This window comes from Anser cygnoides, chromosome W (assembly GCF_040182565.1).
Source record: "Anser cygnoides isolate HZ-2024a breed goose chromosome W, Taihu_goose_T2T_genome, whole genome shotgun sequence".
In the NCBI taxonomy this organism is placed as follows: domain Eukaryota; kingdom Metazoa; phylum Chordata; class Aves; order Anseriformes; family Anatidae; genus Anser; species Anser cygnoides.
The window spans coordinates 7,992,695-8,012,269 of NC_089911.1; the positions used below are offsets into that span (position 1 = coordinate 7,992,695).

The window sequence follows — 19,575 nt, forward strand, 5'->3', positions numbered from 1 at the left end:
CCCCACCCCAAAAGCCCCCCTCAACCAGCCCCCCCACCCCAAAAATTCCCCCCAAATGCCCCCCAGGACCCCCCAAATCCCCTTTTATCCACCCCAAGCCCCCCCCAAAAAAGCCCCCCCAAAAGACCCCCAAATCCCCTTTATAGCCCCCATCCCAAAAAATCCCCCCAGAAGCTGAGACCCCCCCCAAATCCCCTTTTCAGCCCCCCCCCAAAAAATTCCCCCAAAATGCACCCCAAGAGACCCCCCCCAAATCCCCTTTTAACCCCCCACCCCAAAAAAATCCCCCCAAAATGCCCCCCAGGACCCCCCAAATCCCCTTTTATCCACCCCAAGCCCCCCCCCCAAAAAATCCCCCCCCCCAAAAGACCCCCCCAAATCCCCTTTACAACCCCCCCACCCCAAAAAATTCCCCCCAAAATGCCCCCCTAGGACCCCCCCAAATCCCCTTTTTATCCACCCCAAGCCCCCCCCCCAAAAAAAAGCCCCCCCCCCAAAGGACCCCCAAATCCCCTTTTATAGCCCCCCCACCCCAAAAATCCCCCCAAAACCAAACCCCCTAAATCCCATTTTCAGCTCCCCCACCCCAAAAGCCCCCCCCAAATGCCCCCAGGACCCCCAAATCCCCTTTTATCCACCCCAAGCCCCCCCCCAAAAAAATTCCCCCAAAAAGACCCCCCAAACCCCCTTTATAACCCCCCACCCCAAAAAATCCCCCCAAAACCAGAGACCCCCCTAAATCCCCTTTACAACCCCCCACCCCAAAAAATTCCCCCCAAATGCCCCCCAGGACCCCCCCCAAATCCCCTTTTTATCCACCCCAAGCCCCCCCCCCCCAAAAAAAAAGCCCCCCCCCAAAAAGACCCCCTCCCAAATCCCCTTTATAGCCCCCCCACCCCAAAAAAATTCCCCCCCAAAAGAAACCCCCCCCCAAATCCCCTTTATAGCCCCCCCACCCCAAAAATCCCCCCAGAAGCTCAGAGACCCCCCCAATCCCCTTTTCAGCCCCCAAAAAAAATTCCCCCAAAATGCCCCCCAGGACCCCCCAAATCCCCTTTTTAACCCCCCACCCCAAAAATCCCCCCCAAAACCAAACCCCCCTAAATCCCCTTTACAACCCCCACCCCAAAAAATCCCCCCAAATGCCCCCCAGGACCCCCATCCCCTTTTCAGCCCCCCACCCCAAAATCCCCCCCCAAAACCAGACCCCCCAAATCCCCTTTTTATCCACCCAAGCCCCCCCCCAAAAAAAGCCCCCCCGAAAAGACCCCCCCAAATCCCCTTTACAACCCCCCACCCCAAAAATTCCCCCAAAATGCCCCCAGGACCCCCCCCAAATCCCCTTTTTATCCACCCCAAGCCCCCCCCCCAAGCCCCCCCAAAAAGACCCCCATCCCCTTTCTCCCCAAAAATTCCCCCCAAAACCAGACCCCCCCAAATCCCCTTTTCAGCCCCCCACCCCAAAGCCCCCCCCAAACCCCCTTTACAGCCCCCCCCCCAAAAAATCCCCCCAGAATCTCAGAGACCCCCCCCCCAAATCCTTTTTTCTGCCCCCCACCCCAAAATCCCCCCCCCCACCTTGGGGGTCTCCTCCTGGGGGGGGGCCCAGCGCCCCCCCGGGCTCTGCGGGGGGGGGGGCCCCGGGCCCGTAGGGGTCGGGGTTGCCCCCCCCGGCGGGGGTCTGGGGGTAGCGCAGCTCAGGGCACTGCCCGGCAGGGACCTGAAATGGGGGGGGGCTTTTGGGGGTGGGGGGGGGGGCTTTTTGGGGTGGGGGGGGCATCTCCCAAACCCCCCCACACCCGGAAAAGAATTGGGGGAGGGGGGAATTGGGGGGGATTTGGGGTGATGGGGGGGCTGGGGGGGTCTTTGGGTAATTGGGGGGGGGTCCTGGGGTGGGGGGGGGCTGGGGGTAATTTGGGGGTCCTGGGGGGGTCTTTGGGTGGTGGGGGGGTCTGGGGTGGTCTGGGGGGGTCTTTGGGTAATTGGGGGGGTCTGAGGGGTCCTTGGCACTGGGGGGTCTGGGGTATTTGGGGGGGGGGTCTGGGGGTCCTGGGGTGGGGGGGGGTCTGGGGTATTTGGGGGGGGGTCTGGGGGGTCCTGGGGTAATTGGGGGGTCTGGGGTATTTGGGGGGGGGTCTGGGGGTCCTGGGAATTGGGGGGGGTCTGGGGTATTTGGGGGGGGGTCTGGGGGGTCCTGGGGTAATTGGGGGGTCTGGGTATTTGGGGGGGGGGTCGTGGGGGTCTTTGGGTGGGGGGGGGTCTGGGGGGTCCTGGGGTAACTGGGGGGTCTGGGGTATTTGGGGGGGTCTGGGGGGTCCTGGGGTAAATGGGGGGGGTCTGGGGGGGTCTGGGGGGTCCTTGGGTGGTGGGGGGGGTCTGGGGTATTTGGGGGGGGGGGTCGTGGGGGGTCCTGGGGTAAATGGGGGGTCTGGGGGTCTGGGGGGTCTTTGGGTAATTGGGGGGGGGTCTGGGGTATTTGGGGGGGTCGTGGGGGGGGTCCTCCTGGGGTAAATGGGGGGTCTGGGGGGGTCCTGGGCAATTGGGGGGGGGGTCTGGGGGTCCTTGGGTACTGGGGGTCTGGGAGTATTTGGGGGGGGTCGTGGGGGGTCTTTGGGTAATTGGAGGGGGGATTTGGGGTAATTGGGGGGTCTGGGGGTCCTGGGGTAACTGGGGGGTCTGGGGGTATTTGGGGGGGTCGTGGGGGGGTCCTGGGGTAATTGGGGGGTCTGGGGTATTGGGGGGGGGGTCGTGGGGGGGTCTTTGGGTAATTGGGGGGTCTGGGGGGTCCTGGGGTAACTGGGGGGTCTGGGGTATTTGGGGGGGTCCTGGGGGCTCCTGGGGTAAATGGGGGTCTGGGGGGTCCTGGGGTAACTGGGGGGGTCTGAGGCAATGGGGGGGGGGGGGTCTGGGGGGTCCTGGGGTAATTGGGGGATCCTTGGTAATGGGGGGGTCTGGAGTAATTTGGGGGGGGGTCCTTGTGGTGGGGGGGGGGCTGAGGGGGCTCCTTGGTTAATTGGGGGGCTGGGGTAATGGGGGCTGGGGGGGGGGTCCTGGGGTGGTGGGGGGATTTGGGGTAAGGGGGGACTGGGGGGGTCTTTGGGCACTGAGGGGGGGTTCTGGGTTAATTGGGGGGTCTGGGGGTCCTTGGTAATTGGGGGGGTCCTGGGGTATTTGGGGGGGGTCCTTGGTAAATGGGGGGGTCCTTGGTAATGGGGGGGTCCTTGGTAATTGGGGGGGGTCCTGGGGTATTTGGGGGGGGGGTCCTGGGGTATTTGGGGGGGGGTCCTTGGTAATTGGGGGGTCCTTGGTAATGGGGGGGTACTTGGTAATTGGGGGGGTCCTTGGTAATGGGGGGGGGTCCTTGGTAATTGGGGGGGGTCCTGGGGTATTTGGGGGGGGTCCTTGGTAATTGGGGGGTCCTTGGTATTTTGGGGGGGTCCTTGGTAATTGGGGGGGGTCCTTGGTAATGGGGGGTCCTTGGTAATTGGGGGGGGTCCTGGGGTATTTGGGGGGTCCTGGGGTATTTGGGGGGGTCCGGGGGTCCTTGGTAACTGGGGGGGTCCTTGGTATTTGGGGGGGGTCCTTGGTATTTGGGGGGGTCCTTGGTAATGGGGGGTCCTGGGGCATTTGGGGGGTCCTTGGTATTTGGGGGGGTCCTTGGTAATGGGGGGGTCCTGGGGTATTTGGGGGGTCCTTGGTAATGGGGGGGTCCTTGGTAATGGGGGGGGTTCTGGGGTATTTGGGGGGGGGTCCTTGGTAATTGGGGGGGTCCTTGGTAATTGGGGGGTCCTGGGGTATTTGGGGGGTCCTTGGTAATGGGGGTCCTTGGTAATGGGGGGGGGTTCTGGGGTATTTTGGGGGGGTCCTTGGTATTTGGGGGGGTCCTGGGGTATTTGGGGGGGGGGTCCTTGGTAAATTTGGGGGGGTACCTGGAGTAGGAGGAGCTGGGGGGCGCCCCCGCAGCTGGTCGATCTCCAGCTGCATCCGCTCCATCTCAGCCAGCAGCTGCTCCTGGGGCGATTATTTTTTTTTTGGGGGGGGGTCAGTACCGCCCCCCCCATCCCTTGTACCCCCCTTGTGCCCCCCCCCTTTATATCCCCCCCCCCAAATAAAAACCTTATTGAGCAGCAGCTCGTCCTGCAGCTTCTTCATGTTGGCGATCTCCTCACTCAGCGAGTTCTATTTTTTTGGGGAAAAAAAGAAAAACGGGGGTGGGGGTCAATTTCTCTTCTAGGACCCCCCCCCCGAGGACCCCCCCCCCCCCCCAAAAAGAAATTTTTTAAACCTTTTCCTCCAGGGCCCCCATGCGCTCCTTGAGGTGCAGCTGCAGCCGCTCGTTGGACTCGCACAGCAGCCGGTCCACGGTCTCCGACAGCCGCCGGTTGTGCTCGTCGTTCATCTTCTCCCTCTGCCTCGCCTGGGGGGGGCAACCCTGAGACCCCCCCCCTTCAAAACAGCCCCCCCCTTTTCCTTATTCCCCCCCCTTTTTAAAACACCCCCCCCAGGACCCTCTTGGGCATCCCCTCTTTCTCCTCCGCCCCTCCCAATTCCCTCCTCCTCCTGGCCCCCCTTCCAATTGACCCCCCCCAAAGTGACCCCCCAAAATGACCCCCCCCAAAGTGACCCCCCCCAAAGTGACCCCCCCCCCAAAAAAACCTGCCCCCCTTTAAAACACCCTCCCCAGGACCCTCTTGGGCATCCCCTTTCTCCTCCGCCCCCCCACATTCCCTCCTCCTGCCCCCCCTCCAATTGACCTCCCCCAAAGTGACCCCCCAAAGTGACCCCCCCAAAGTGACCCCCCCCAAAATGACACCCCCAAAAAGTGCCCCCCCCCCAAAAAAACCTGCCCCCCCTTTAAAACACCCCCCCCAAGGACCCTCTTGGGCACCCCTCTTTCTCCTCCGTCCCTCCCAATTCCCTTCTCCTGCCCCCCCCCCTCCAATTGACCCCCCCAAAGTGACCCCCCCCAAAGTGACCCCCCCAAAATGACCCCCCCAAAGTGCCCCCCCCCCCAAAAAGTGCCCCCCCCCCCAAAAAACCTGCCCCCCCCCCTTTAAAACACCCTCCCAGGACCCTCTTGGACATCCCCTCTTCCTTCTCCATCCCCCCCAAATTCCCTCCTCCTGCCCCCCCCCCAATTGACCCCCCTCAAAGTGACCCCCCAAAGTGACCCCCCCAAAATGACCCCCCCCAAAGTGCCCCCCCCATCCCCAAATTGCCCCCCCCCCCCGTCAAAATATCCCCCCCAAGACCCTCTTGGGCATCCCCTCTTCCTCCTCCGCCCCTCCCAATTCCTCCTCCTTCTCCCCCCCTCCAATTGAACCCCCCCAAAGTGACCCCCCCAAAATGACCCCCCCAAAGTGTCCCCCGCAAAAAAGTGCCCCCCCCCCCCAAAAACCCTGCCCCCCCTTTAAAACACCCCCCTAGGACCCTCTTGGGCATCCCCTCTTTCTCCTCCATCCCTCCAAATTCCCTCCTCCTGGCCCCCCCTCCAATTGACCCCCCCAAAGTGACCCCCCCCCAAATGACCCCCCCCCCAAAGTGTCCCCCCCAAAAAAGTGCCCCCCCAAAAAAAGTGCCCCCCCCCAAAAAAAACCTGCCCCCCCCCTTTAAAACACCCCCCCAAGGACCCTCTTGGGCATCCCCTCTTTCTCCTCCGCCCCTCCCAATTCCCTCCTCCTGCCCCCCCCCAAAGAGACCCCCCCCAAAAGTGACCCCCCCCCCAAAAGTGACCCCCCCCCCCCCAAAAAAGTGCCCCCCCCGCACCCGCTGCAGCTCCTGGTTCTTCTCCTGGAGCTGCGCCTCCAAGCGCCGCAGGCGCTCCTCGAAGTTCCCGTGGCGCTCCTCGGCCTGGGGGGGGGCACGGGGGGGTCAATGGGGACATGGGGGGGGGTCCAATGGGGACATGGGGGGGGACGTGGGGACATGGGGGGGTCAATGGGGACATGGGGGGGACGTGGGGACATGGGGGGGTCAATGGGGACATGGGGGGACGTGGGGGGACATGGGGGGGGTCAATGGGGATGGGGGGGGACATGGGGGGTCAATGGGGACGTGGGGGGGTCAATGGGGACGTGGGGGGGTCAATGGGGGGGGGTCAATGGGGACATGGGGGACATGGGGGGCGTGGGGACACGGAGAGGTCACCCAAGGACACGGGGTCAGGGAGGGGACACGGGGTGAGCGCAGCCCCCCCCCCCCCGGGGGACTCCCAGAGCTCCCAAGGGCCCCCCCCGGACCCCCCAGGGTACCCCGGACCCCCCAGGACCCCCTTAGGACCCCCCAAAGCCCCCCCAGAATCCCCCAGACCCCCCAGGCCCCTCAGAACCCCCCCAGACCCCCCCAGGACCCCCCAGACCCCCTCAGAACCCCCCAGACCCCTCCAGGACCCCCTTAGGACCCCCAAGCACCCTCCAGAGCCCCTTTAGGACCCCCCACACCCCCTCAGGACCCCCCCAGGATCCCCCAGACGACCCCCTTAGGACCCCTTTATGACCCCCCCAGCCCCCTCCAGGACCCCCTTAGGACCCCCCACACCCCCCCAGAACCCCCCCAGGACCCCCTCAGCCCCCCCCAAACCCCCCCCAAGGACACCCTTAGGACCCCCCACACCCCTCAGAACCCCCCCAGGATCCCCCAGGACCCCCAGGCCCCCCCAGGCCCCCCCAGCCCCCTCCAGGACCCCCTTAGGACCCCCCCCCCACCCCCCCAGCCCCCTCCAGGACCCCCTTAGGACCCCCAAACCCCCTCAGAACCCCTGCCAGGACCCCCAACCCCCCCCCAGGGCCCCCCAGGCCCCCCCAGCCCCCTCCAGGACCCCCTTAGGACCCCCCCCCACCCCCCAGAACCCCCCAGGACCTCGTTAGGACCCCCCCCCACCCCCTAAACCCCCCCAAGGACCCCTCAGCCCCCTCCAGGATCCCCTTAGGACCCCCCACACCCCCCAGACCCCTTCAGGACCCCCTTAGGACCCCCAAACCCCCTCAGAACCCCCCCAGGACCCCCCAGCCCCTCCAAGCCCCCTCCAGAGCCCCTTTGGGACCCCCCCACCCCCTCAGGACCCCCCAGCCCCATCAGAACCCCCCAGAACCCCCCCCCCAGGACCCCCCAACCTCCCTCAGAACCCCCCCAGGACCCCCAACCCCCCCAGGACCCCCCAGGACCCCCCACACCCCCCCAGACCCCCCCAGGACCCCCCAACCCCCTCCAGGACCCCCCAACCCCCTCAGAACCCCCCCCAGGACCCCTTTATGACCCCCCAGCCCCCTCCAGGACCCCCTTAGGACCCCCACACCCCCTCAGAACCCCCCCAGGACCCCCACACCCCCCAGGACCCCCCAGCCCCCCCCCCAGCCCCCCCCCGGCCCACCTTGGTGAGCGCGGCCACCCTCTGCGCCAGCTGGGCCTCGATCTCGGGCAGGGTCTCGGCTTTCTGCAGCGTCTGCTGCAGCTTGGCCTTGGCGTCCTCCAGCCACTCCTGCAGCTGGCGGCCCTTCTCCCTCGCTCTGCGGGGACGGGGACGTCACCCCCCCCCCCCGCCACGGCCCCGCGTCCCCAACCGCCCCCGGGTCCCCAAATGTCCCCCCCATGTCCCCACGTCCCCATCCAGCCCCGTGTCCCCTCTATGTCTTCGTGTCCCCCCCCGTGTCCCCATCCGTCCCCATGTCCCCATCCACCCCATGTTCCCCCGTGTCCCCAAGTGTCCCCCCCATGTCCCCAACCACCCCCATGTCCCCAAGTGTCCCACCCACGGCCCCATGTCCCCAACCACCCGCGGGTCCCCAAGTGTCCCCCCCCCATGTCCCCGTGTCCCCATCCGGCCCCGTGTCCCCTCTATGTCTTCGTGTCCCCCCACGTGTCCCCATCCACCCCCATGTCCCCATCCACCCCCATATCCCCATCCGCCCCATGTCTCCCCGTGTCCCCAAGTGTCCCCCCCACGTCCCCAACCACCCCCGGGTCCCCAAGTGTCCCCCCCACGTCCCCAAGTCCCCAACCACCCCCAGGTCCCCAAGTGTCCCCCCCCATGTCCCCGTGTCCCCATCTGGCCTCATGTCCCCACTATGACTTTGTGTCTCTCCCCCCCCGTGTCCCCATCCGTCCCCATATCCCCATCCACCCCATGTCTCCCCGTGTCCCCAAGTGTCCCCCCCACGTCCCCAAGTCCCCAACCACCCCCAGGTCCCCAAGTGTCCCCCCCCATGTCCCCATGTCCCCATCCAGCCCTGTGTCCCCCCTATGTCTTCGTGTCCCCCCTCTGTGTCCCCATGTCCCCATCCACCCCATGTTCCCCCGGGTCCCCAAGTCCCCCCACGTCCCCAAGTCCCTATGTCCCCCATGTCCCCATGTTGCCCCCACATCCCCATGTCCCTATGTCCCCCATGTCCCCCTGTGTCCCCAAGTCCCCCCCACGTCCCCATGTCCCTACGTCCCCCATGTCCCCCTGTGTCCCCAAGTCCCCCCCACGTCCCCAAGTCCCCCCCACGTCCTCATGTCCCTATGTCCCCCATGTCCCCCTGTGTCCCCAAGTCCCCCCACGTCCCCATGTCCCTATGTCCCCCCATGTCCCCATCCACCCCAACGTCCCCCACACCCCCATCATCCCCATTGTCCCCCATGTCCCCAAGTCCCCCCCACGTCCCCATGTCCCTACGTCCCCCATGTCCCCCTGTGTCCCCATGTCCCCCCCACGTCCCCACGTCCCTATGTCCCCCATGTCCCCGTGTCCCCAAGTGTCCCCCCCACATCCCCAAGTCCCCCCACGTCCCCATGTCCCTATGTCCCCCATATCCCCCTGTGTCCCCAAGTCCCCCCCATGTCCCCAAGTCCCCATGTCCCCCTGTGTCCCCAAGTCCCCCCCATGTCCCCAAGTCCCCCCCTGTGTCCCCAAGTCCCCCTCACATCCCCAAGTCCCCGTGTCCCCAAGTCCCCCCCACATCCCCAAGTCCCCCCCATGTCCCCAAGTACCCCCCATGTCCCCCATGTCCCCCTGTGTCCCCAAGTCCCCCCCATGTCCCCATGTCCCTATGTACCCCCACGTCCCTCCCCACGTCCCCAAGTCCCTATGTCCCCCCATGTCCCCATCCACCCCAACATCCCCCACACCCCCATCATCCTCATTGTCCCCCATGTCCCCATGTCCCCAAGTCCCCCCCACGTCCCCATGTCCCCGTGTCCTCAAGGCCCCCCCATGTCCCCAAGTCCCCCCCACGTCCTCATGTCCCTATGTCCCCCATGTCCCCCCATGTCCCCATCCACCCCAACGTCCCCCACATCCCCATCACCCCCATTGTCCCCGTGTCCCCAGGTGCCCCCCCCCCCGCCCCCCACCTGGCGGTACAGTGAGTCCTTGCTGGCCAGCTCGTTCTCCAGGCGGTCGTTGGCATCGTGCAGCGAGGTGGCCTCGCGCTGGGCGCTCAGGTAGCGCCGCTCCAGCGTGGTGATGCGCTCCTCCATGTCCTCCCGCTGCGCCAGCGCCTGGCACGGGGACACGGGGACAACTGGGGACACGGGGGGGGGGGCGCGGGGGGGCGTAGGGGGACGCGCGGGGGCACGTGGGGACAGGTAGAGGGGCTGCGAGGGGGATGGGGATGCATGGGGACACGAGGGGGACACGGGGGAATGGGGACACGTGGGGACATGGGGGGACACTTGGGGACATGGGGGGACACTTGGGGACACGGGGAATGGGGACACGGGGGAATGGGGACACGGGGGACACAGGGGGATGTAGGGGGTGCGCGGGGGCACGTGGGGACGGGTAGAGGGGCTGCGAGGGGATGGGGACGCATGGGGACACGAGGGGGACACGGGGGAATGGGGACACGTGGGGACATGGGGGGACACTTGGGGACATGGGGGGACACTTGGGGACATGGGGGGACACTTGGGGACACGGGGGAATGGGGACACGGGGGACACAGGGGGATGTAGGGGGACGCGCGTAGAGGGGGCACGTGGGGACGGGGACATGAGAGGGGACAGGCAGGAGGAGACACGGGGAAATGGGGACGCACGTGGGGACACAGAGGGGGACACTGGGGACACGGGGGGGACACGGGGGAATGGGGACGCGTGGGGACATGGGGGCGTAGACACTCTGGGGACATGGGGGGACACTTGGGGACACAGGAAGATGTAGGGGGGGACACGTGGGGACGGGTAGAGGGGCTGCGAGGGGATGGGGACGCATGGGGACACGACATGAGGGGGACACGGGGGAATGGGGACACAGGGGAATGGGGGGACGCGTGGGGACATGGGGGGACACTTGGGGACATGGGGGACACTTGGGGACATGGGGGGACACTTGGGGACATGGGGGGACGCATGGGGACATGTGGGGATGGGGACACGTGGGGACACAGGGGCCCACTTTGGGGTGCTCCCATTTCAGGGGTCCCCTTTTGGGACTCCCCCACTTTGGGGCGCCCCCGTTTTGGGGATCCCGTTTGGGGAACCTCCCATTCCCCACCACCCCCATTTGGGGGCTCCCCCATTTCCCGGACACCCCCCAATTTCAGGGGTCCCTTTTCAGGACTCTCCCACTTCGGGGCGCCCCCGTTTCGGGGGGGGGGGGGGTCTCTTTTGAGGCTCTCCCCTTTAGGGCACCAACATTTGGGACTCCCCCACTTCGGGGTGCCCCCCCGTTTCGGGGATCCCATTTAGGGAACCTCCCATCCCACAGCACCCCCGTTTCGTTGAGCCCCCGTTTCGTTGAGCCCCCATTTCGGGACGCCCCCAATTTCGGGACGCCCCCGTTTCGGGACGCCCCCCGTTTCGGGACGCCCCCGTCTCGTGATAAGGTTTTGGGGTTTTTTGGGGGGGGGGTTCCCCGACCCCGTACCTCCTTGAGGTCCCGCTGCAGCTTGGCCCCGGCCTCCTGGGCTCGCGCCAGCTCCCGCTGGGCCCCGGCCGCCTCCTCCTGCAGCCGCCCCAGCTGGCGGCACAGCGCCGCCACCCGCTCCCGCTGCGCCCGCGGGGCCCCCCGCCGCGGCGGCGACCCTCCGAGGGGGGCTGCGGGGGGGACGGGGGGGAACTTTGACCTCCGACCCCGCCTGGCATCGTCCCGACCTCCCCATGGCCTTAAAATGGCCCCCGTGACCCTAAAATGAACCCCAAAGTGACCCTAAAATGGCCCCCGTGACCCTAAAATGAATCCCAAAGTAACCCTAAGATGACCCCCACCATGACCGTAAAATGACCCCTGTGACCCTAAAACGAACCCCAAAGTGACCCTGAAACTAACCCCAAAATGACCCTAAAAAGAACCCCACCATGACTCTAAAATGACCCCCATGACCCTAAAATGAACCCCAAAGTGACCCTAAAATGATCCCCACCATGACCCTAAAATGATCCCGACCACGACCCTAAAATGAAATCTCCCGCTGCGCCCGCGGGGCCCCCCGCCATGGCGGCGACCCTCCAAGGGGGCTGTGGGGGGACAGGGGGGAACTTTGACCCCTGACCCCGCCTGGCATCGTCCCGACCTCCCCATGATCCTAAAATGGCCCCTATTACCCTCAAGTGACCCCTGTGACCCTAAAATGACCCCCACCATGACCCTAAAATGACCACCATGACCCTTAAATGAACCCCAAAGTGACCCTAAAACGACCCCCACCATGACCTCAAGAATGACCCCACCGTGACCCTAAACACCCCCTACCACGCCCCCACCATGACCCCAAAATGACCCCGACCCCACACCCACCACCCTGACCCCAACCTGCCCCTAAAACGACCCCGTGACCCCCCGTGACCCCACGTTGCCCCTAAAATGACCCCACCGTGACCGCAAAATGACCCCGCTATGACCCCAAAATGACCCCACCGTGACCCCACCCTAACCCTAAAATGACCCCACGTGACCCCAAATGACCCCACCCTGACCCCAAAATGACCCGACCCTGACCCCAAAATGACCCCCACCGTGACCCCACCCTAACCCTAAAATGACCCCACGTGACCCCAAATGACCCCACCCTGACCCCACCCTGACCCCACCCTGACCCCAAAATGACCCCAAAATGACTCCCCCGACCCCCACCTTCCTCCCACGCCCCCCTGACCCTAAAACGCCCCCTCCCTTCCCCCAGTCCCCACCCTGACCCCATAACCCCCTGACCCGGTGACCCTTGACCCCCTGACCCTTGACCCCGTGACCCCTGACCCCTGACCCTTGACCCCGTGACCCCTCGTACCGAGCTGTCCCCGTCGCTGGGCGCGTCCTCGAGGCCGGAGCGGCGCCGGGAGAGCTGCTCCCGGAGGGACAGCGACTGCGGGGGGTGGGAGGGCACCCGTCACCCCCCGCGGGGACCCCCCCTTTTTGGGGACACCCCCACGGGGATCCCCGCCCCAATTTTGGGGACCCCCCCCCCCCCTCCCCCGACGCCACCCACCTCCTGGTTGGAGACCTCCAGCTCCTCCTCCAGCACGGCCACCCGCTCCAGGGCCACCCGCAGGCGCTCCCGCACCTGCGGGGACAAGGGGGTGACAACGGGACCCCCCCCAGCACCCTTGGGTGCCACCACATCACCTTGGGGCCACCACGTCCCCCTGGGGGCCACCATGTCCCCTTGGGGCCACCAAGTCACCCAGATCACCCCAAGACCCCAAGTATCCCCCAAGACCCATCCAGGTGTCACCACGTCACCCTTGGGTGCCACCACGTCACCTTGGGGCCACCGTGTCACCCCGGGGGCCACCATGTCACCCAGATCACCCCAAGACCCCAAATATCCCCCAAGACCCCTCCAGGTGCCACCACATCCCCCCTGGGTGCCCCCACGTCCCCCTTGGGTGCCACCAAATCCCTCTTAGATGCCCCCCACTCCCCCAGATGCCCCCACATCCCCCTTGGGTGCCCCCATGAGCCCCCAGAACCCCTCCAGGTGCCAACAAATCCCCCCTGGGTGCCCCCGCGTCCCCCTTGGGTGCCACTACAGCTCCCTTGGGTGTCCCCACGGGCCCCAAAAACCCCTCCAGGTGCCCCCACATCCCCCTTGGGTGCCTCCACAGGCCCCCAGAACTCCTCCAGGTGCCCCCAAGGGCCCCCAAAACCCCTCCAGGTGCCCCCAAGGGCCCCAAAAACCCCTCCAGGTGCCCCCATGAGCCCCCAAAACCCCTCCAGGTGCCCCCACATCCCCCCTAGGTGCTCCCACATCCCCTTGGGTGCCCCCACATCCCCCTTGGGTGCCTCCACAGGCCCCCAAAACCCCTCCAGGTGCCCCCACATCCCCCCTAGGTGCTCCCACATCCCCTTGGGTGCCCCCACATCCCCTGGGGTGCCACCATGTCCCCCTTGGGTGCCACCACATCCCCCTCGGGTGCCCCCACGAGCCCCCAGAACCCCTCCAGGTGCCCCCAAGGGCCCCAAAACCCCTCCAGGTGCCCCCACATCCCCCCTAGGTGCCCCCACATCCCCTTGGGTGCCACCACGTCCCCCTTGGGTGCCCCCACATCCCCCTCGGGTGCCCCCACGAGCCCCCAAAGCCCCTCCAGGTGCCCCCACACCCCCCAACTGCCCCCATGTCCCCCTTGGGTGCCACCACGAGCCCCCAAAACCCCTCCAGGTGCCCCCACGTCCCCCTTGGGTGACCCCACGGGCCCCAAAAACCCCTCCAGGTGCCCCCACATCCCCCCTAGATGCCCCCACATCCCCCTTGGTTGCCACTACAGCTCCCTTGGGTGCCACCACAAGCCCCAAAGACCCCCCCACACCCCCCCCCCCCAAGTGCCCCCACGTCCCCCTTGGGTGCCCCCATGAGCCCCCAAAACCCCTCCAGGTGCCCTCACATCCCCCCTAGATGCCCCCACGTCCCCCAAAACCCCTCCAGGTGCCCTCACATCTCCCCACATCCCCCTCGGGTGCCCCCACATCCCCCTTGGGTGCCCCCACAAGCCCCAAAGACCCCCCCACACCCCTCCCAGATGCCCCCACGAGCCCCCAAAACCCCTCCAGGTGCCCCCACATCCCCCCCAGATGCCCCCACATCCCCCTCGGGTGCCCCCACGTCCCCCTTGGGTGCCCCCGCAAGCCCCAAACCCCCTCCCAACCCCCTCCCCGACCCCCTCAGACCCCCAGCCCCCCCGGGACCCCCCCCCCAAAAATAAAAACCTTCTCATCCAGCGCCTTGTGGTGCTCGAAGAGGGACTTGAGGGCCTTGAGCACCTCCACCTCGGACGAGACCCCCGCGGGCGCCTGCGCCTGGCGCTTCACCACCGTCATCCGCAGCGAGCGCTCGTGCCGCGACACCAGGCACTCGAGGTGCTCCAGGAGCAGCTGGGGGGGGGGACAGGGTGACAAGGGGGGGGACAGGGGACACCTTGGGGACACCGTGGGGGGGTTTTGGGGTTTATTTTTGGGGGCGTTTTGTTTAGTTTACCCGCGTGTTGTTGCGCTCGGCCTTGAGCTCGGCGATCTCCTCCTCGCGCTCCAGCAGCTGCTCGCGGCACAGCCCCAGCTCCTTGGTGAGGGCGGCCAGCTCCTGGGGGGGCGGGGGTGTAAGGGGGGAGAAATAGCCCCGCCCCTTGCGGTAAGCCCCGCCCCCCTTTCGTTAAACCCCGCCCCTTTAAGTAAGCCCCGCCCCTTTCGGTAACCCTGCCTCTTTTGGCACCCCCGCCCCTTTAAGTAAGCCCCGCCCCTTTAAGTAAGCCCCGCCCCTTTAAGTAAGCCCCGCCCCTTTAAGTAAGCCCCGCCCCTTTAAGTAAGCCCCCCCATTTCTCTAACCACGCCCCTTTCGGTAAGCCCCGCCCATTTCGGTAGCCACGCCCCTTTCTTTAGCCCCGCCCCTCTCGGTAGCCCCGCCCCTTCCCCTTAACCCTGCCCTTTCCCACCCCTTCAAGCCCCTCCCACCCCTCCCCAAGCCCCCCCCCCACCCCCTCTATACCCCCCACCCCCCTTAACCCCCTCCTCAACCCCCTCCCTCCCCCTTTAACCCCCCCCCACCCCCCCTTAACCCCCCTCTATACCCCCCCCACCCCCTCTATACCCCCTCCCACCCCCTTTATAACCCCCCTCCCAGCCCCCTTAACCCCCTCTATATCCCCCCACCCCCCTTATACCCCTCCCACCCCCTCCCACCCCCTTCAACCCCCTCCCACCCCCTCTAAGCCCCTCCCCAAGCCCCTCCCACCCCCATTAACCCTCTCTATACCCCCTCCCACCCCTCTTAACCCCCTCCCACCCCATTAAGCCCCCCCCCACCCCCTTTATAACCCCCCCACCCCCCTTAACCCCCTCTATACCCCCCACCCCCTATAACCCCCTCCCACCCCCCCTTATACCCACTCCCACCCCCTTTAAGCCCCTCCCACCCCTCCCCAAACCCCACCCACCCCCTCCCCAAGCCCCTCCCACCCCCTCTATAACCCCCCCACCCCCTTATACCCCTCCCACCCCCCTTAACCCCCTCCCACCCCCTCCCACCCCCTTTATAACCCCCTCCCACCCCCCTCTAAGCCCCTCCCCCAGCCCCTCCCATCCCCTTTAACCCCCTCCCACCCCCCTTAACTCCCTCCCACCCCCTTTATAACCCCCCCCCCCCCTTAACCCCCTCCCCAACCCCCTCCCTCCCCCTTTAACCCCCTCCCACCCCCTTATACCCCTTCCCACCCCCTTATACCCCCCTCCCACCCCTCTCTATAACCCCCCCACCCCCTTTATAACCCCCTCCCACCCCCCTTAACCCCCTCCCACCCCCATTAACCCCCTTTATAACCCCCTCCCTCCCCCTTTATACCCCCTCCCCACCCCCCTTAACCCCCTCCCCAACCCCCTCCCTCCCCCTTTAACCCCCCTCCCACCCCCCTTAACCCCCTTTATAACCCCCTCCCACCCCCCTTAACCCCCTCCCACCCCCATTAACCCCCTTTATAACCCCCTCCCACCCCCCCAACCCCCTCCCACCCCCATTAACCCCCTTTATAACCCCCTCCCACCCCCATTAACCCCCTTTATAACCCCCTCCCACCCCCTTATACCCCCTCCCACCCCCATTAACCCCCTCTATACCCCCTCCCACTCCCCCTCTAACCCCCTCCCACCCCCATTAACCCCCTCCATCCCCCCCCCCCCCCCCCCAGCCCCCCCCCCACCTGGGGCAGGGCGCTGGCCAGCTGCCTCTGGAGGGCGTCCCTCTCGTGGGCCAGGTCGCGGAGGCGCAGCTGGGCGGTGGCCAGGCTCTCCTGGGTGTCCCGCAGCGTCTCCAGGAGCCGCTCGCGCTCCCGCAGCATCTGCACCATCAGCTGCTCCAGCCCGGGCTCGTCGCCGCAGCCCGAGCCCCGGCGCCCGTCCTCGCTGATGGTCGGCATCACCTCGCACATCATCTTTGGGGGGGGGTTGGTTTTTTTTTTTTGGGGGGGGGGGGGCACGCACGGTACCCCCCTATTTGTAGAGGCACGAGGGAATAAGGGGGAGACCCCTTCCCCTTCGTGGCGGTGCTGAGCAGCTCCGGTGATGTTCAGCCCCCCCAGTGGTAGATGGGGGGGGGGTGGGGGGGTGTTTTTTTTGGGGGGGGGGGGCACGCACGGTACCCCCCAATTCGTCGAGGCACGAGGGAGTAAGTGGGGAGACCCCCCCCTCTCCTTTCTTGGTGGTGCTGAGCAGCTCCGGTGATGGTCTGCCCCCCCGGTGGTAGATGGGGGGCACCCCCTGTAATGGGGCGAAATAGGGAAATAGGGTCAGGTTTTGGGGTTTTTTTTGGGGGGGGTCCCACGCTTGGACTCCCCCAAAGAGCCCCGGCGGATGATCGAAGGTTGGAGCCCTCCCCCAGAAGCCACCCCCCCCCCAAAAAAAAGTGTCGTCCCCCCCCATATATCTAAGGTAAGACCCCCCCCCCCCCCAAAAGCCCCAGTCCATGATCTAAGGTCAGACCCCCCCCCCCAAAAAAAGCCCCCCTCCCAGTATGATCTAAGGTCAGTCCCCCCCCTACAGCCTGGAATGGGGTCAAATGGGGTCAGGGGTTTTTGGGGAGGGGGGGTGGATCCCGTGCTAGGACCCCCCCCCCAAAAAAGGCCCCCCCCAATATATCTAAGGTCAGATCCCCCCGAAAAGCCCCCCCCAAATGATCTAAGGTCAGTGCCCCCCCCCCCCCGATGATCTGAGGTCAGACCCCCTCCCCCAAACTCCCCCCAGGTGATCTAAGGTCACACCCCCAAAAAAAGCCCCCCCCCCATATGATCTGAGGTCAGACCCCCCCAAAAAAGCCCCCCCTCCCCATATGATCTCAGGTCAGACCCCCCCCAAAAAAGCCCCCCGTATGATCTAAGGTCGGACCCCCCCCCCCCAGCCTGGAATGGGGTGAAATGGGGGCAGGGGTTTGGGGGGGGGGGGTGTTGGGGGGCAGGGGAATGGGGTCCCATGCTCGGACCCCCCCCCCAAAAGCCCCCCCCCCGTATATCTAAGGTTGAACCCCCCCAAAAGCCCCCCCCATATGATCAAAGATCAGACCCCCCCCCCCCAGAGACCCCCCCCCCAGATGATCTAAGGTCGGACCCCCCCCCAAAAAAAGCCCCCCCCCTCCCCCCAGGCTGGTCGCTGGTCCTCGTGGGGTGCCCGTGGGGGTGGGGGGCTGGGGGCGCAGTGGGGTGCAGGGGGGGGGCAGTGGGGTGCAGGGGGCGCAGTGGGGTGCAGGGGGGGCAGTGGGGTGCAGGGGGGCAGTGGGGTGCAGGGGGGCGCAGTGGGGTGCAGGGGGGGCAGTGGGGTGCAGTGGGGTGCAGTGGGGCGCAGGGGGGCACAATATGGCACAGCGCATGCAGTGGGGTGCAGGGGGGTGTAGTGGGGTGCAGGGGGGCACACTGGGGTGCAGGGGGGGGGGTGCAGCGCACGCAGTGGGGTGCAGTGGGGAGCAGTGGGGCGCAATGGGGTGTAGTGGGGTGCAGGGGGGCACAGTGGGGTGCAGTGGGGAGCAGAGGGGCGCAATGGGGTGCAGAGGGGCACAATATGGCACAGCGCGTGCAGTGGGGTGCAGGGGGGGGTGTAGTGGGGTGCAGGGGGGCACACGGGGTGCAGCGCACACAGTGGGGTGCAGTGGGGCGCAGTGGGGTGCAGAGGGGCGCAATATGGCACAGTGCATGAAGTGGGGGTGGGGGGGTGTAGTGGGGTGCAGGGGAGCGCACTGGGGTGCAGTGGGGAGCAGTGGGGCGCAGTGGGGCACAATATGGCACAGCGCGTCCAGTGGGGTGTGGGGGGGGGGTGCAGGGGGCGCAATGGGGTGCAGTGGGGTGCAGGGGGGGGCACAATATGGCACAGTGCATCCAGTGGGGTGCAGTGGGGTGCAGTGGGGAGCAGTGGGATGCAATGGGGTGTAGTGGGGTGCAGGGGGGCACACTGGGGTGCAGCGGGGGTGCAGTGCACACAGTGGGGTGCAGTGGGGCACAATATGGCACAGTGCATCCAGTGGGGCGCAGTGGGGCGCAATGGGGCGCAGGGGGGCACAATATGGCACAGCGCGTGCAGTGGGGTGCAGGGGGGGTAGTGGGGTGCAAGGGGGCACACGGGGGTGCAGGGGTTGCAGCGCACGCAGTGGGGTGCAGTGGGAAGCAGTGGGGCACAATGGGGTGCAGGGGGGCACAATATGGCACAGCGCATGCAGTGGGGTGCAGTGGGGAGCAGTGGAATGCAATGGGGTGTAGTGGGGTGCAGGGGGGCACACGGGGGTGCAGGGGGGTGCAGCGCACGCAGTGGGGTGCAGTGGGGAGCAGTGGGGCGCAATAGGGTGCAGTGGGGCACAATATGGCACAGGGCATGAAGTGGGGGTGGGGGTGTAGTGGGGTGCAGGGGGGCACACTGGGGTGCAGGGGGGGGGTGCAGCGCACGCAGTGGGTGCAGTGCGTGCAGCGGGGCACAGTAGGGCAGAGAGCACGCAGCGGGGGCACCGTTTATGGGGGGGGGGGCACAGTGCATGCAGTGGGGCGCAGTGGGGTGCAGTGCACGCAGGGGGGCACCGTGCGTGCGGGGGGGGCAATGGGGGGCAATGGGGGGCAATGGGGGGCAGTGGGTGCAGTGCGTGCAGTGGGGGGCAATTGGGGAGCGATGGGGGACAGTGGGTGCAGTGCATGGGGGGGGGGCAGTGGGGCTGCAGCCATGTACACAAAGTTGGGGGGGGGGTCAATGGGGGGGGGGGGGGCGACACATGGCAGGGGCGGTGCAATGGTGGGGGGGGGTCAGGGCCTCAATGGGGGTGCAGCGTGGGGGGGTGCAATGGGGGTGCAATATGGGGGGTGCAATATGGGGGGGTGCAATGGGGGGTGTAATGGGGGGTGTAATGGGGGTTGCAATGGGGGGTTGCAATGGAGGGGTGCAGTGGGGGGTGCAGTGGGGGGATGCAATTGGGGGTGTAATGGGGGTGCAATGGGGGGTGCAATGGGGAGGTGCAATGGGGGTGTGCAAATGGGGGGGTGCAATGGGGGGGTGCAATGGGGGGTGCAATGGGGGTGCAATATGGGGGGTTTAATTAGGGGGAGTGCAATGGGGGGGGTGCAATGGGGGGTGCAATGGGGGGTGCAATTGGGGGTGTAATGGGGGGGTGCAGGGGGGGTGCAATGGGGGGTGCAATGGGGGGTGCAATA

At 66.5% G+C, this 19,575-nt stretch overlaps 1 protein-coding gene across 1 annotated transcript in view; it reads right to left on the reverse strand.

The window, feature by feature from the left end:
- The window catches only part of LOC136788588 (liprin-alpha-3-like), a 37,152-nt gene extending 20,764 nt beyond the window's left edge, over positions 1 to 16,388 (reverse strand). Inside the window, 13 exon segments of the mRNA XM_066987150.1 lie at positions 3,930 to 4,011; positions 4,117 to 4,179; positions 4,286 to 4,417; positions 5,767 to 5,850; positions 7,370 to 7,477; positions 9,331 to 9,477; positions 10,847 to 10,957; positions 10,960 to 11,016; positions 12,207 to 12,281; positions 12,405 to 12,479; positions 14,123 to 14,287; positions 14,391 to 14,492; positions 16,102 to 16,388. Of these exon segments, the coding sequence (XP_066843251.1) occupies positions 3,930 to 4,011; positions 4,117 to 4,179; positions 4,286 to 4,417; positions 5,767 to 5,850; positions 7,370 to 7,477; positions 9,331 to 9,477; positions 10,847 to 10,957; positions 10,960 to 11,016; positions 12,207 to 12,281; positions 12,405 to 12,479; positions 14,123 to 14,287; positions 14,391 to 14,492; positions 16,102 to 16,332 (1,432 nt within the window). The 5' untranslated portion in view covers positions 16,333 to 16,388.
- Between the last annotated feature and the right edge of the window lie 3,187 nt (positions 16,389 to 19,575).